Consider the following 12893-nt stretch of genomic DNA (forward strand, 5'->3'; position numbering starts at 1 on the left):
TTAAATACGTCAGTTTTTCATCATAAAAGCATAATAATATGTCCTCATTAATCTGGTCAATAATACACAATTTTTTTGATCTATTTTTAGCGAATTTTCCTAATAAATTTTTGGATGTTCCATACTTGACTGAGTAATGCCAAAAGGTTATCTGTTATAAATGTGAACAAAAATCAGGATTTTTTTTAAGAGAATTTTCCCAAATTTCAGTGAATTGAACGTGCAAGGTATTTCGACAGAAGTAACCCTAGCTTCTGCGATCGTCCTCTGCCCTGCGATTCTGCCTTCTAAGACCAAGCTTGAGCTCCTGCTGCCTCTTCTATTCTACATCCTCTTCCCGGCAACTCTCTCCGTGTTCGGCGAGCAGAGACAAAGCAAGGCGCCGCAATTTTGAGTTACACAACCTGAGATCCCGGCGGCGAGGAGGCGTTGCTCCGTAAGGTGGCCGGTATCTAAGATTGCGGCAACCAGGAATCTGAACTCCGCCGACGAGGAACCGATGGCAAGGAACCGCAAATTAATAAGTAACTTTCTTAAATACATAGTTTAGAGTGAATGCAACATGGAATTTGGTGACCAAAAATTTTTGAAGACTAATGATAATAGAACTGATGAGGGACTCGGGTGATGAACTTGAAGAACACATAGTAGAGTTATTGTTTGGTTTGTTCAACGTGCAAGTCTCGAGCCCAGCTGCTGGCTGGACGAGCCCTTGTGGGAGACTCTATTCATCTGAGTTGGAAACTGCTGCATGGTTCTGTCTTGGTCGTCTGGCAAACCAAGGTTCTTCATAGACTTGCTTTGTGGAGAATTTTGGGCATTATGGTCTTTTCGATTCCATGAGGAGAGAGTAGACAATATTGCATTATTTTCATTTGCCAAGTGACGACATTCCTGCATCTGTATTCGTGTTTTTTGTGTTTCCTGATTATCAAGGTCACTAAATTGAAACAAAAGATTCACAGAGCGAAGAATGTTTTGTTCTGAATTTTTGGTGGCGGGCAAGAGGGCTGGGCTACCCCAAAGTCATCCTTGTAACCGATTTCTTAGTCTGTTTTCTCTTGGGTGTTCAGCTTCTTGAATCTAAAGCCGAAGGCTTCAATTCATTTGCATAATACTATGTATTTGAAAGATGGATGTTCTTTAGTGTTAAAAGTGCGCAAGCCTTCAATTCCCTTTGTACTCAACACGAAACCAATTTTTGATCCCGATAAACCCCAAGTTGAATCTGCAAATGTGTCCGTTCTTAAGGAATCCGAAGTTGTGAAAAGACTGAGACATGAGCAAGATATTGTGTTGGCACTTGAATACTTCAAGTCCTTGGCCAATTCTGGAGCTTTCAAACACACCCATCTGACATGCCAAACTATGATTGAGAAACTGGGAAGAAACTGCAATATCGATGGTGTTCAATATCTTTTGCAACACATGAAGTTGGAAGGAATAGATTGCTCTGAAGATTTATTCATCCGTGTTATACATTCTTATCGACGAGCTGGGTCAGCTGATCAAGCTTTGAAGATGTTATATAGGATAAGGGAATTCGGGTGCAAACCCACAGTCAGGATATACAACCACCTGCTGGATTCGTTGCTGGATGAAAATCGGTTTCAGATGATCAATCCTGTCTATAACAACATGAAGGGAGAAGGTATGGATCCAAATATTTTCACCTATAATATTCTTATCAAGGCTCTCTGTCGAAATGGGAAGGTGGATGGGGCTTGCAAGTTGCTTGTGGAAATGTCAAGTAAGGGTTGCCCTCCAGATGCAGTGAGCTACACGACTATTGTATCTTCTATGTGTAAGATTGGTCAGGTGGAGGAAGCAAAAAAGCTAGCTGCAAGATTCGCACCTGTGGTGCCTGTTTATAATTCTTTGATACATGGATTATGCAAAGATTATAAATTTATGGAGGCCTTTGATTTGATCATTGAAATGCTAGATAAGGGCATTGACCCGAATGTTATCACTTACTCTACAGTCATCAGTTGTCTTTGTGACATGGGAAATGTTGACTTGTCTCTTGCTGTACTTGGCCAAATGCTTATGAGAGGATGCAGCCCCAATATTCATACATTTGCTTCCTTGATGAAAGGCTATTTTTTGTGTGGCCGATTGGGTGAGGTTCTTAGCTTGTGGAGTCTTATGATTCAAGAGGGAGTTAAGCCCAATGTTGTTGCATATAACACTTTAATAAATGGTCTCTGCACCGATGGTTATCTAGAAGAGGCTATATCTGTCTGTAATCATATGGAAAAGATTTGGTGCCGTCCTAATGTTACCACGTATAGTTCTCTTATTTATGGTTTTGCAAAAGCTGGAAATTTGCGAGGTGCTTCTGAGACATGGAACAAAATGATCACTTGTGGTTGCCACCCTAATGTTGTAGTATATACCTGCATGCTGGATGTCCTTTGTCAGAACTCAATGTTTAACCGGGCTCAGCGTCTTATTCAAATCATGGACAGTGATGGCTGTCCTCCAACTGTTGTTACGTTCAATGCATTTATTAAGGGCTTGTGCTCCAGTGGACGAGTAGAATGGGCAATGGGTGTGCTTGATATGATGGAGAAATATAAGTGCTCGCCTAATATCATAACATATAATGAGTTACTGGACGGTTTATTTAGGGTTAACAGATTTAAGGAAGCTTATGGGCTTATTAAGGAGCTGGAAGAATTGGAGGTGGAACTAACTTCTGTTACTTATAATACTATAATGTATGGATTCTCTCATGCTGGAATGCAAGAACAAGTTTTCCAGATTTTCGGGAAAATGTTGGCAAATGGAGCAAAGCCGGATACCACTACCAATAATATAATTATTTATGCATACTGTAAATGGGGCAAGGTTAGAACTGCCATGCAACTTTTTGATAGGCTTACAGAGAAGAAGGAGTGGCGTCCAGACATAGTTGCATATACTAGTCTTCTGTGTGGCATTTGTAATTCGTTAGGCATTGAAGAGGCCATTGTGTATCTTCATAAAATGACAACGGAAGGAATCTTTCCCAACATCGCTACTTGGGATGTCTTGGTACGCTGCTTCTTTAACAACTTAGGCCATATGGGACCAATTCGCATTTTGGATGATGTATTGGGTAATGGATAGTGCTCAACTTTTTGCTCTGCCTTAATGATTAAGACACTTATCTACAGAGTGGAATACATGCTCATTTTTCCTGACACTTGCAAACAGGAGAAAGTGTTGACGAATGAATCTGAAATAGAAGAAAATGTATTGTGCCGGCTAACACTGACTGTGTTCTGGAATTAAAATGAAAAATGAAGGGAATGATTATGAGAGGAAATGAAAGACCTGACTATTGTTCTCCCAAACGTTATGTTCGAGAGTTGACAAGGAAAATGAATGAAAGGAGAAGTCTTCACCTTGGCAGTGCATAAAAATGATAACAGAATATGAGATGGGAGTTTATTTTCCCTGCTTTGGTTTGACAAGCAAAGGGAACGCAAATTAACAGTTGTTTGGAGCTCTACAGGATCTTGAGGGGAATGGATTTTCTGTAGGTGGAGAATGAGGGGGATTTAAACTCTATTTTCCTTCCTCTATAATTAGAAAAAGCGGTTCAAACAAGATTTAACGAGTGTCTATTTTCCTTTTCTCCATCTATCCACAGTCAGAAACGCCATAAAAGGGAGCGAGGAGGAAGTTCTTGTAAAACATGCAAGATGTTTTGATGTTTAAGCCCTTAGTTGCTGTATTAATGAGTAGAAAAACATTGAAGGTCAAATGGTTTACGGAAAGTTTTTCGGAAAAATCTAAGATGCAACTCTTCTCTAGGATGGAAGATGTAATTCTTGCCTTGGGATCCACTCGAGGTCAGGATCAAAGCTGTTTCATAATGTTGCTCAGCTTTGACTCTCATCATCAAGTTACCAATGCATCTTTAATGTTAAAAGAAAAAATCAATTCCAAAAGTCTGCTGAGTATGGATTGTCGAAGTCCAACAAATCTGATGTTGGAGAAGGCGTTAATTGAGCAAGGTCTTTGAGAGGATGGGGGATGAGGATGTTGCTTACTGCGAGTACTTCATTGAAAAGTGGTCAGAATGGAAAATAGAGATTGTGTTGCTTTCTGCTTTACATCCACCAACAAGTTCATGGAGAATTTATGGTTGGTTCTCCGCTTGTACTTTCTTGTGTCTACGTCATTATTGAATAGGTTTCATCATATCAAATCCTCAGTTACCACTAATTCGCATCTCATCTCATTATTCTTTAGTTACCATTAATTTGCATCTCATCTCATTATTCTTTTCCCTTTATTTTATACAATGTGCCTCATCGTAGTTATCTTTTCCTTTTTATTTTTATGCAGGAATTATACCGTCAACTGTATTCTGGATGATGACACTGCTTACATTTAACTATGAAAATATCCAAGAACGCCATGATGAACCTACAGTTGTTTTTGTCCAATGTACCCGAGTGACAATATTGACAGGTGTCGTTGTCCAATAATTTCTTCCAACTGTATTGTTTTGTCATGTACTTTCTTCCTTATTTTATATTCTTTCTATAAAAGATTCATTCCTGACAGTTGACAAGGTCCTAATAAACCATTGAACTGCAACAACTGTGTTATTCAATCCCCAGATCCCGGAAGTTTCTGATATAAGACGCTCATCTCAGGGTTTGAATGAAACCGCCTGAAGTTCGTGGATCTCTTCTAAAGCTTATTATATTGGTGCTTATAATGTCAATGTCAAATGTTGAACATAAGCACTAACATATTTTGCGCCGTAAAATAAAAATAAAAAAATCATATGAAGATGCAAAATGATTTTGGTTGTTATCTAAATCATTGGCCAGCTATAAAGACTTTTCAGTTTCAACGTGATTAGTATAATATTAAGCTCAATTCCTCGAAGAAAATTTTTAAAGCTCACATAGTATATTGTCTCTATCTATTCATTTCCTTGCATTTTCTTAGTTGTCATTCAAAATTTTATTCCTTTAATTGATCACGCCAACCACGATTGAAGCATTGTAATTTATTGATCTTTATGATATTCTTATTATTCAGTTATGTATCCCAACACCCATCAACATCTAAGAAGAATCTTAGCAGAGATTCATGAGTGAACAAGAGCCGGTAGGACTTGCTGATATTTGTACCCCGCGACTTTCAGTTTCCGTGTCTACAAAGGCAATTAAACAAGAGCAATATAACTGGCTGATGTTTATTTGCAAGTTCTTTTGTTTTTAGCGAGGATGACACTTTGGGACGAGAATGACTACTTATGTGTAACTCTTTTGCGATGACAGGAAGTTATAAAAGTTTCGCTGCGTTTTGATTCAAACTTAAATTTTTCTTTTCATGTCCGTCCCAAGTTAACATCTCTCCTGTGCAACACACTGGTCAAAGTTTATAGTTATGTTTGTAAACTGTCATAGTTAATTTAGACCATGATAGTGTTTTCTGGGTTGTACTTCCAGGAAGCAAGCAGCGGAGTAACAATTTTCAAGCCGTATTAAATTCACCACTGGCCTCGTCAAACAATTTATTTAAGCTACTTGCTGATTCACAGAGGTTTCCAACTTCCTCCCTGCTGATTAATATATATCTGTCCCTTATGGTGTCTATCTCTTTTGATGAAATATCACTTGAGAACCCCATTTTGTCAAATCTCAATTGTTTAATCACGGTCCAAGATGAAAAGAAATTAGGTGTGCCACGTGGGATGTTTCATCTTGCCAGGAAGCTGCTTGAGTTTCAACTTTCAACTAAAAATTTTGCTATTTTTTTTTTCCCGCTGTATGCATGTTGCCAGGAAATTGTCTGTTATGAAAACAGATTGTCCGCTTAGTGCAGAGAACGCAATTCGCAAGGATTCTTCGATGGAATTTGATAATCAGCTGTCATTGTCGTGTTGCGTCCTTCAAATTCTACTAAAAAAAATATCACCAGAAAAGTTCTAAACTGTTCAAAAGTCAACGAGTCATTCAACACTTCGTTATATATAAGAGGCATGTTTCTCATCTCTGCATATACGTGTTGGGGATCTTCTTCTCTGGACTCATCAAATGGGAACTCAAGCACCGAGCGTCGACCCTTATGCCGCCACTACCACCGACACTGTATGTCCCTTCGTCCTCGATCTATAGCATGCTTTCCCAAGCTCTATCTCTTCGTTTCGTTTCGTTTAATTCGCTTGTTCTTTACATTTTTTTTGGTTGCAATTTTCCCTTAATTTTTTTGTTGTAAAAACGAACAAATATGCATGGGAATAATTATTATGCGATCTAAGTGAAGGAATGTAATCATCAAAAAGTTCACAATTGAGCGGCATACAATATAATGACAAGTTTCAGTGTATTAAATAATATGTTTATCTTGCTTATTTGTTATTAATTTTTTTAATAATTATATTTTTTATTGCAACCTGATAATATTTTCCTCATATATATTGTGGGCCGAAAGTTCAATGATAATGTTTAGAATTATTATTATTTAAAGTATTTATTAAAATAATGTCATAATAAATTTAGAAAAATAAATAATTAATAATTAAATATAATAGTATTAAAATAAATATAATTACTTTAACATTGATAAAGGTATATACTATAGTTATAAATTATTTTTTTAGTTATAACAATTATTTCCTTTAAATCATAGCCGAATAAAAATTATTTTATTATCAAATTCATCATAATCTATTAGTTATATAAATAGTTAAGTTATTGAAACAATTATCAACCATTTGACAATAAAATTGTGTTTTTATAGTGAAAAAATTAAGAATAAATTTATAACAAAAAAAAGAAATTTTGTGAAAAGAATCTCGTGTTTACTCATCCAATACGTTTAAATCAATATCATTATTTTTGCCGGATTCATTTCAGTAATGTCTAAAAAAAAAAAAAAAAAAAGAAGTGCAATATTTGAGAAACTTTCAGATTATTTTCATTTTGGCATCTAAGAAAAATATATATAGTTGTTTTAAAAGCAACTGTATAATTAGTCAAATGAATCGAATCTCAGTCTGAGAAGGCTTGTTGGTTGGGAATGTCAAAATTTGGATCCATTTTCTATTTTAATAAAAATAATCTTCTTCTTTTTTTTTTTTTGGCAAAATAATCTCGCTTTTTCCATATCACTGTCTGGTCGTTATTGGACTTATAATAATCCAGCTGCCACGTGGTGTCATAGGAAGTGAATGCCATGATCGATAATTTGCCAGCATTAAAAAAGAGAGAGGATATTATGGGTTAACACCTCCGGCTAATTAAACTACTCCGGTCCTAAATATAAGACTCTTATTCTAGTGTGTATAAAGTTCTTATATTTAGGACGGGACGAGTGTTTAACATAAAGATAAGCTCCTGGCAAGGTCACGAATAACCTGAGTGCGTTGTTTGCCTCTGGTTAGACGAATCATTGGACTCGCATGTAAGGAGAAAACACCCTCACTCACATTCAAGAATTACTTTGGAACTTTCCAAAATCCAGCTCTTCCTCAGTTTTGAAATGCCACCAAAATTGCATTTTTCTGATTCATTGCATATCTATTCTTACATGCCTCTGTTCTTCTGAAGAAGATGAATTGTGTGTTCATTTGTTCCATTCATGCCAATATATCCAACAGTTTGATGAAAGATTAGCGAGTCAGAAGGAAATTGATGATTGGCTTCCAGTTACTTCTTCAAGGAATGCAAAATGGTATTACTCAGCTTTCCACAACGTTACGGCCATGGTTGGAGCTGGTGTACTCAGTTTCCCTTATGACATGGCCGCACTGGGATGGTAAGAGTATTCAAACCCACATTACATTAATTTTAGCTCCATTTCTTTGCAATTTTTCTAACGTGATCTCATCCGATTATCACGCAACAGAAGAAAAATTCCAGCATATATTCAAGCAACACTTGTGAATACCAATTGTTTGTCCTTTTGCTGATTACGATATTGTTTTTCTGCAGGGGTCCTGGTATGACTGTACTAACCCTTTCGTGGATCATTACACTGTATACTCTTTGGCAAATGGTGGAGATGCATGAAATGGTTCAAGGAAGGCGTTTTGACAGATACCATGAACTAGGTCAATATGCTTTTGGTGAAAAGCTGGGCCTCTACATTGTGGTGCCTCAGCAACTCCTTGTTGAAGTTGGTGTGAACATTGTCTACATGGTCACTGGAGGACAGTCGTTGCAGAAGTTCCACGAAATCGTCTGTGGTCATGACTGTGATAAGATGAACAAATTATCCTATTTCATTATGATCTTTGCCTCTGCTCAATTTGTACTATCGCATCTCCCAAACTTCAACGCTATTTCTGGTGTGTCTTTGGCAGCCGCAGTCATGTCCTTCAGGTATATATATCCATGTCCCTTCTTTTGTCTTTGTAGCTTCCATTGATTAGGTACATAGAACCACACAATCAGTAATGTCTGATTTGTTCTATTTTTTTGTCCTATAGTTATACTACAATGGCCTGGGTAGCATGTTTAGATAAGGGTATTGTAGACAACGTAGATTATACGTACAGGTCAGATCATAGCACTGCAGGGAATGTGTTAAGCTTCTTTAATGCCCTTGGCAATGTGGCCTTTGCCTATGCTGGACACAACGTGGTGCTGGAAATCCAAGCAACAATCCCATCTACACCCGAGAAACCATCCAAGGGTCCTATGTGGAGAGGAGTTGTTGTCGCCTATATAATCGTGGCTGTGTGCTACTTTCCAGTCGCTATCTTTGGTTATTTGGTTTTTGGAAATCAGTATGTCGGTGAGAATATTCTCATCACATTAAATAAACCAGCATGGCTTATTGCTACGGCTAATTTGTTTGTCGCCCTCCATTTATGTGGAAGCTATCAGGTGATGAAGATGTATACACAAATACCTCCCTATATATGATTCCTTCTCCTTACTGCAAAGCTCTTCATGTTTGTCCTAAAGCAACACATTTCTGGTTGTTTTGTGGTTCTTGATATAGATTTATGCAATGGCAGTGTTTGACATGATTGAAACCGTGTTAGTGAGGAAACTGAAATTCAGACCTACCAAGTTTCTTCGTTTTGTCGTGCGCAATGTATATGTGGGTGAGTATAACTCTTAGGGGTTTATATAACATCTTCAATGGATATGCTTTGATTTGTAACTGTACATTGACATACTTTCATATTGCAGCGTGCACAATGTTTGTTGCTATCACCTTCCCATTTTTCAATGGTCTCCTGGGATTTTTCGGAGGGTTTGCTTTTGCCCCAACAACATACTTTGTAAGCCACGAATGCTTGAAAATTTGAATCTAGTAAGATCTCTCTCCTGAGGATTAACAGTCATGTTCCTTCAACTTTCAGCTGCCTTGCATCATATGGCTCACAATCCGCAAACCAAGGAGATTTAGCTCGTCTTGGTGGACTAACTGGGTATGTTGGGAATTCTTCCTTCGATGTTATTAATCATTTGTCCTTTATGATTAATATAAGGGGTTAAATGGATTGGTTTCAGACTTGCATTTTGCTTGGAGTGAGCTTAATGATCGTAGCACCTATTGGAGGATTGAGGGCAATCATAATTAAAGCCAAGGACTACCACTTTTACTCTTGAGTTAACATTCCATTTTCTGATGAAAGAGTGATGTGCGGCATATGCAAATAAATAGAAACGAATGAAGCTGATGGTCCTGAAGTGAAGCCAGGGATTTGTTTGTTAAGTTTCACTAGCAAAGCTCCACGAGACACACACCCACACACACACATTATATTTGTAGCTTTCTATTATTATGAGATCATGTTGCCTGTGTTTCTTCTGGGAAAACTATAATTTTTATTCCTTTAATTTGTCAGTCCAACCACAATTAGCGCAATGTCCAATATTTGTCAATTTTATTGATCTTTATAATATTCCATTATTCAGTTATCTTTTCCAGCACCAGCAACATCTAAAAAGAATAGAAAAGAAAACAGAGAGGGGGATATTTACAAAAAACAAAAGATAGTACGACCTGCTGATATTTGCACCCGACAATATTCAGTTTTCAAGCCCACTGCAAAATTGGACAATTTGGAAAGCAGATAAAAATGCAAGCAACTTTAGAATGAGGAACTTTCTGTGGAAGATAATCTCTGTCCATGCAATACAAGGGATATGGAAAGTAATATGTAACAGCATTTTCTCACATCAATGCAGGAAATGTAATTTTCATACGTACTTCTTTTGGTCCTGTTCATTTGGGAAAGAGTACTTTTTTAACCTTAGTATGAGTTATCTTACTAAATTATGAATATATAATTTTACTGTTAATTTATTGTTCTACAGACTGTAATTTTCTTGTAGAGTATATATACTAAATATGAGTAAAATTTGAAAGTTATTAATTTTAAGACAGTGTTAGAGATTTCTGATAAAATATGTTCAAAGTACCTTATATATAAAAGAGTATTCAGAATGCCACAAAAGAAATAGAAGATTACAAATTTACAAGAGAAGGATTATTGGACTCCATTACAAATAAATTGACTATAATTAGATGTAGATGGTTCTACCAATGGATCTTGCAGAAACCTGACTTTTGATAACTAGGGAAATTGCATCATGGGCTCATGAAAAATTGTCCCTAATAACCAATATTCATTAGTAATATTAGCTCATCGCTTATTCATTAATGTTATAAATTGTATTTGACACTTGATGTGTATTTAGTGTATATTAAATATAATTCATTGTATTTAACACGTTCATTCAATATATTAAAATGGATTTAAAATTTAACGCCCATTTAATGCATCTCAGGTGGAATTCGTGGCATATGATGCATCAGTTCAATGTTTCCAGATGAATTTAAAATTTTATGCTTGTTTAGCATGTATCAGATGTAATTCATCAGACGCGTTCATTGAATATTCAAATGGATTTAAAATATAGCACATGTTAAGTGTAATTCATTGCATTTGATGGCCTATTCAATATATTCAGATGAATTTAAAATTAGGTGTGTACTTAATGCATATCATGTCTGATTCATCAACACGCCTATTTAATACATTCAATTAAAATTAAAATTTAGCGTGTAGTTCACGCTTACTAAGTTTAATTCATTGTATCTAATGCGTCCATTCTTATATTTAAAGGATCGTATACCTAAATCTCTAATTCATCTTCTTTCTGTTTGCTTTCTCCTTACAATGACATGTCTCAGCCTCTCAACTTTACATTGAGTTATCATTTTCTTTGTGCATTTTCCTCATTCTAGGCCTTATTCCTCTTCTTCCTCCAACCCATATATCAACCATAGTGCCCCCTTCCTTCCCTCCCTTCCTGCCTTTGCGTCTTTATGACAGTGTCTCCATTTAATTATAGTTTGACCAAAACACCATATGTGGGTGGTTGCTTTATCGTAATTCTCTCACTCCTCAATCTCTATCATCTTAATCAATTCTTTATCCATTTTATTTTTTATATTGCAAACCATAGGAATTGATTGAACCATCTATTTTCCCAATTTTCACCAATTTTTGATCAATTTTGTTAGGTCTTGACTAGTTTCTTTCAAGTAGTTACTCTTACATTCTAAACTGGATCAATTACTGATTCATCCATTTTTTTGGTATAACCGATTGTCCAATTTTCAAACAAGTGATAGCCAAGGTCATATATCAACAAAGCTAGAGGAAATTTTAGCTATAAAATTCATCACACTTCCTACTTGCTTGATATAGTCTAATTTTTTTTGTTGAGTCTTCACTCTTAGTCTATGAATAATTGGTTGTTCAAACTGCATTTGGAACAGAACAAGATCACATGAAAAGATTGTGTAGAAACCCAGAGAAATTTTCAAGATCAACCAATCAATGCATAGAGGAAAAATTAAAAATGAAGGCCTAATCTTAGTGGCTTGGTACTGCACAAGATTCAACTGATGAACTTGAGTATCCCTTGCCTGTTCTGTTCATCCTCGCATGTTCTTCTGCACCTAGTAGCCGCACTTCATCTTCTAAAAGTATATAACAGAGAGACGCCCATATTTATTTCTTTTCTCGTACTAAAATCAAAAGATGAATCGCATTGAGCTCTCTATTATATAATTTTTGGAAGATGAAGTTCGTTTGCCAGGTTCAGCAGAACACGAAGGATCATCAGGCATAGAATCCTTAAGTTCATCAGTTTAATCCAGTGGATATTGGACGATGTCACTAGGATCCTCAGGACTTCATATCTCTTCTTCCAACATTGATTTGATGATCTTAGAAATGCTTCTCAGATTCTTCGCAACACATTCATGCAATATTTCTCTGCTCTGGGTGCAGTTTAAGCTCCCGATTTTTCAATTACTAGCAAGTGAAACCTCAACCAAAAATGAAAATTAGGCAATATCAAGCAAGAAAGAACTGTGATGAATTATAGCTGACGCAAGGGCTCAAACAACGGTAGCTCGCTGGCATGCAAGAAGCAGCAGGGGAATCATTGTCCCGACATCTTCAACAACAGTAAACCATTGATGACAAAACTAGTGTCTGGAGTAATAACTAGAGAGTTCTGGTAATACTAAAACTCCAACATTAACTACCTGTCTCCCTCTTGTTATCTTGTACCAGGCACCAAATCCTCATGAGCTCGTTCATAGGTACTAATCTGCATGAAAGTGGCAGATGATTGAATTTTGACAAGGGCTCCAAGTTGGGGACCTAGAGCATGACATTGTTCAGTGTTTAATATATTTTGTAACTTTTATTTTCCTGTTCAAATGTTTATAAGAAGGTTATAAGACTTGTGCTATGATTTGATTTAAAATTGAGGGCATATTTTTCTTTTCATGTCCGTCCCAAGTTAGTATCCCCTGAGCAAAATCGCTACTTGTGGTTTTTTGATGCACAAGTTTCTACTTATGTTTGTAAACTACATTTTCTGGGTTGTACTTCC

At 36.4% G+C, this 12893-nt stretch overlaps 2 protein-coding genes across 2 annotated transcripts; both read left to right on the forward strand.

Moving 5' to 3' along the window:
* Window positions 1-259: 259 nt before the first annotated feature.
* LOC114718833 (pentatricopeptide repeat-containing protein At3g48810) lies at window positions 260-5559 on the forward strand. Its single transcript, XM_028904276.1, has 3 exons — window positions 260-4137; window positions 4342-4467; window positions 5050-5559. The coding sequence occupies exon 1, from the start codon at window positions 1120-1122 to the stop codon at window positions 3112-3114; it is 1995 nt and encodes a 664-aa protein (XP_028760109.1). The 5' UTR covers window positions 260-1119; the 3' UTR covers window positions 3115-4137; window positions 4342-4467; window positions 5050-5559.
* Window positions 5560-6032: 473 nt separating this feature from the next.
* Window positions 6033-9900, forward strand: LOC114718830 (lysine histidine transporter 1-like). Its single transcript, XM_028904273.1, has 8 exons — window positions 6033-6104; window positions 7616-7773; window positions 7950-8339; window positions 8447-8846; window positions 8965-9070; window positions 9159-9250; window positions 9332-9400; window positions 9483-9900. Exons 1-8 carry the CDS (start codon window positions 6051-6053, stop codon window positions 9579-9581), a joined length of 1368 nt encoding a protein of 455 aa, XP_028760106.1. The 5' UTR covers window positions 6033-6050; the 3' UTR covers window positions 9582-9900.
* The last annotated feature ends 2993 nt before the right edge of the window (window positions 9901-12893 follow it).

The sequence above is a fragment of the Neltuma alba genome, unplaced genomic scaffold (assembly GCF_004799145.2).
Source record: "Neltuma alba isolate B1F8T4 unplaced genomic scaffold, ASM479914v2 tig00011872_pilon, whole genome shotgun sequence".
In the NCBI taxonomy this organism is placed as follows: Eukaryota; Viridiplantae; Streptophyta; class Magnoliopsida; order Fabales; family Fabaceae; genus Neltuma; species Neltuma alba.

Excerpts from the sequence above, each read along its gene's own strand:
- LOC114718833 (XM_028904276.1), top strand. The coding sequence starts at position 1,120 with ATGTATTTGAAAGATGGATGTTCTTTAGTGTTAAAAGTGCGCAAGCCT.
- LOC114718830 (XM_028904273.1), top strand. The coding sequence starts at position 6,051 with ATGGGAACTCAAGCACCGAGCGTCGACCCTTATGCCGCCACTACCACC. Across the intron at positions 8,340-8,446 it reads GCCGCAGTCATGTCCTTCAG|TTATACTACAATGGCCTGGG; the intron begins GTATATATATCC and ends TTTGTCCTATAG. Across the intron at positions 9,401-9,482 it reads CGTCTTGGTGGACTAACTGG|ACTTGCATTTTGCTTGGAGT; the intron begins GTATGTTGGGAA and ends GATTGGTTTCAG.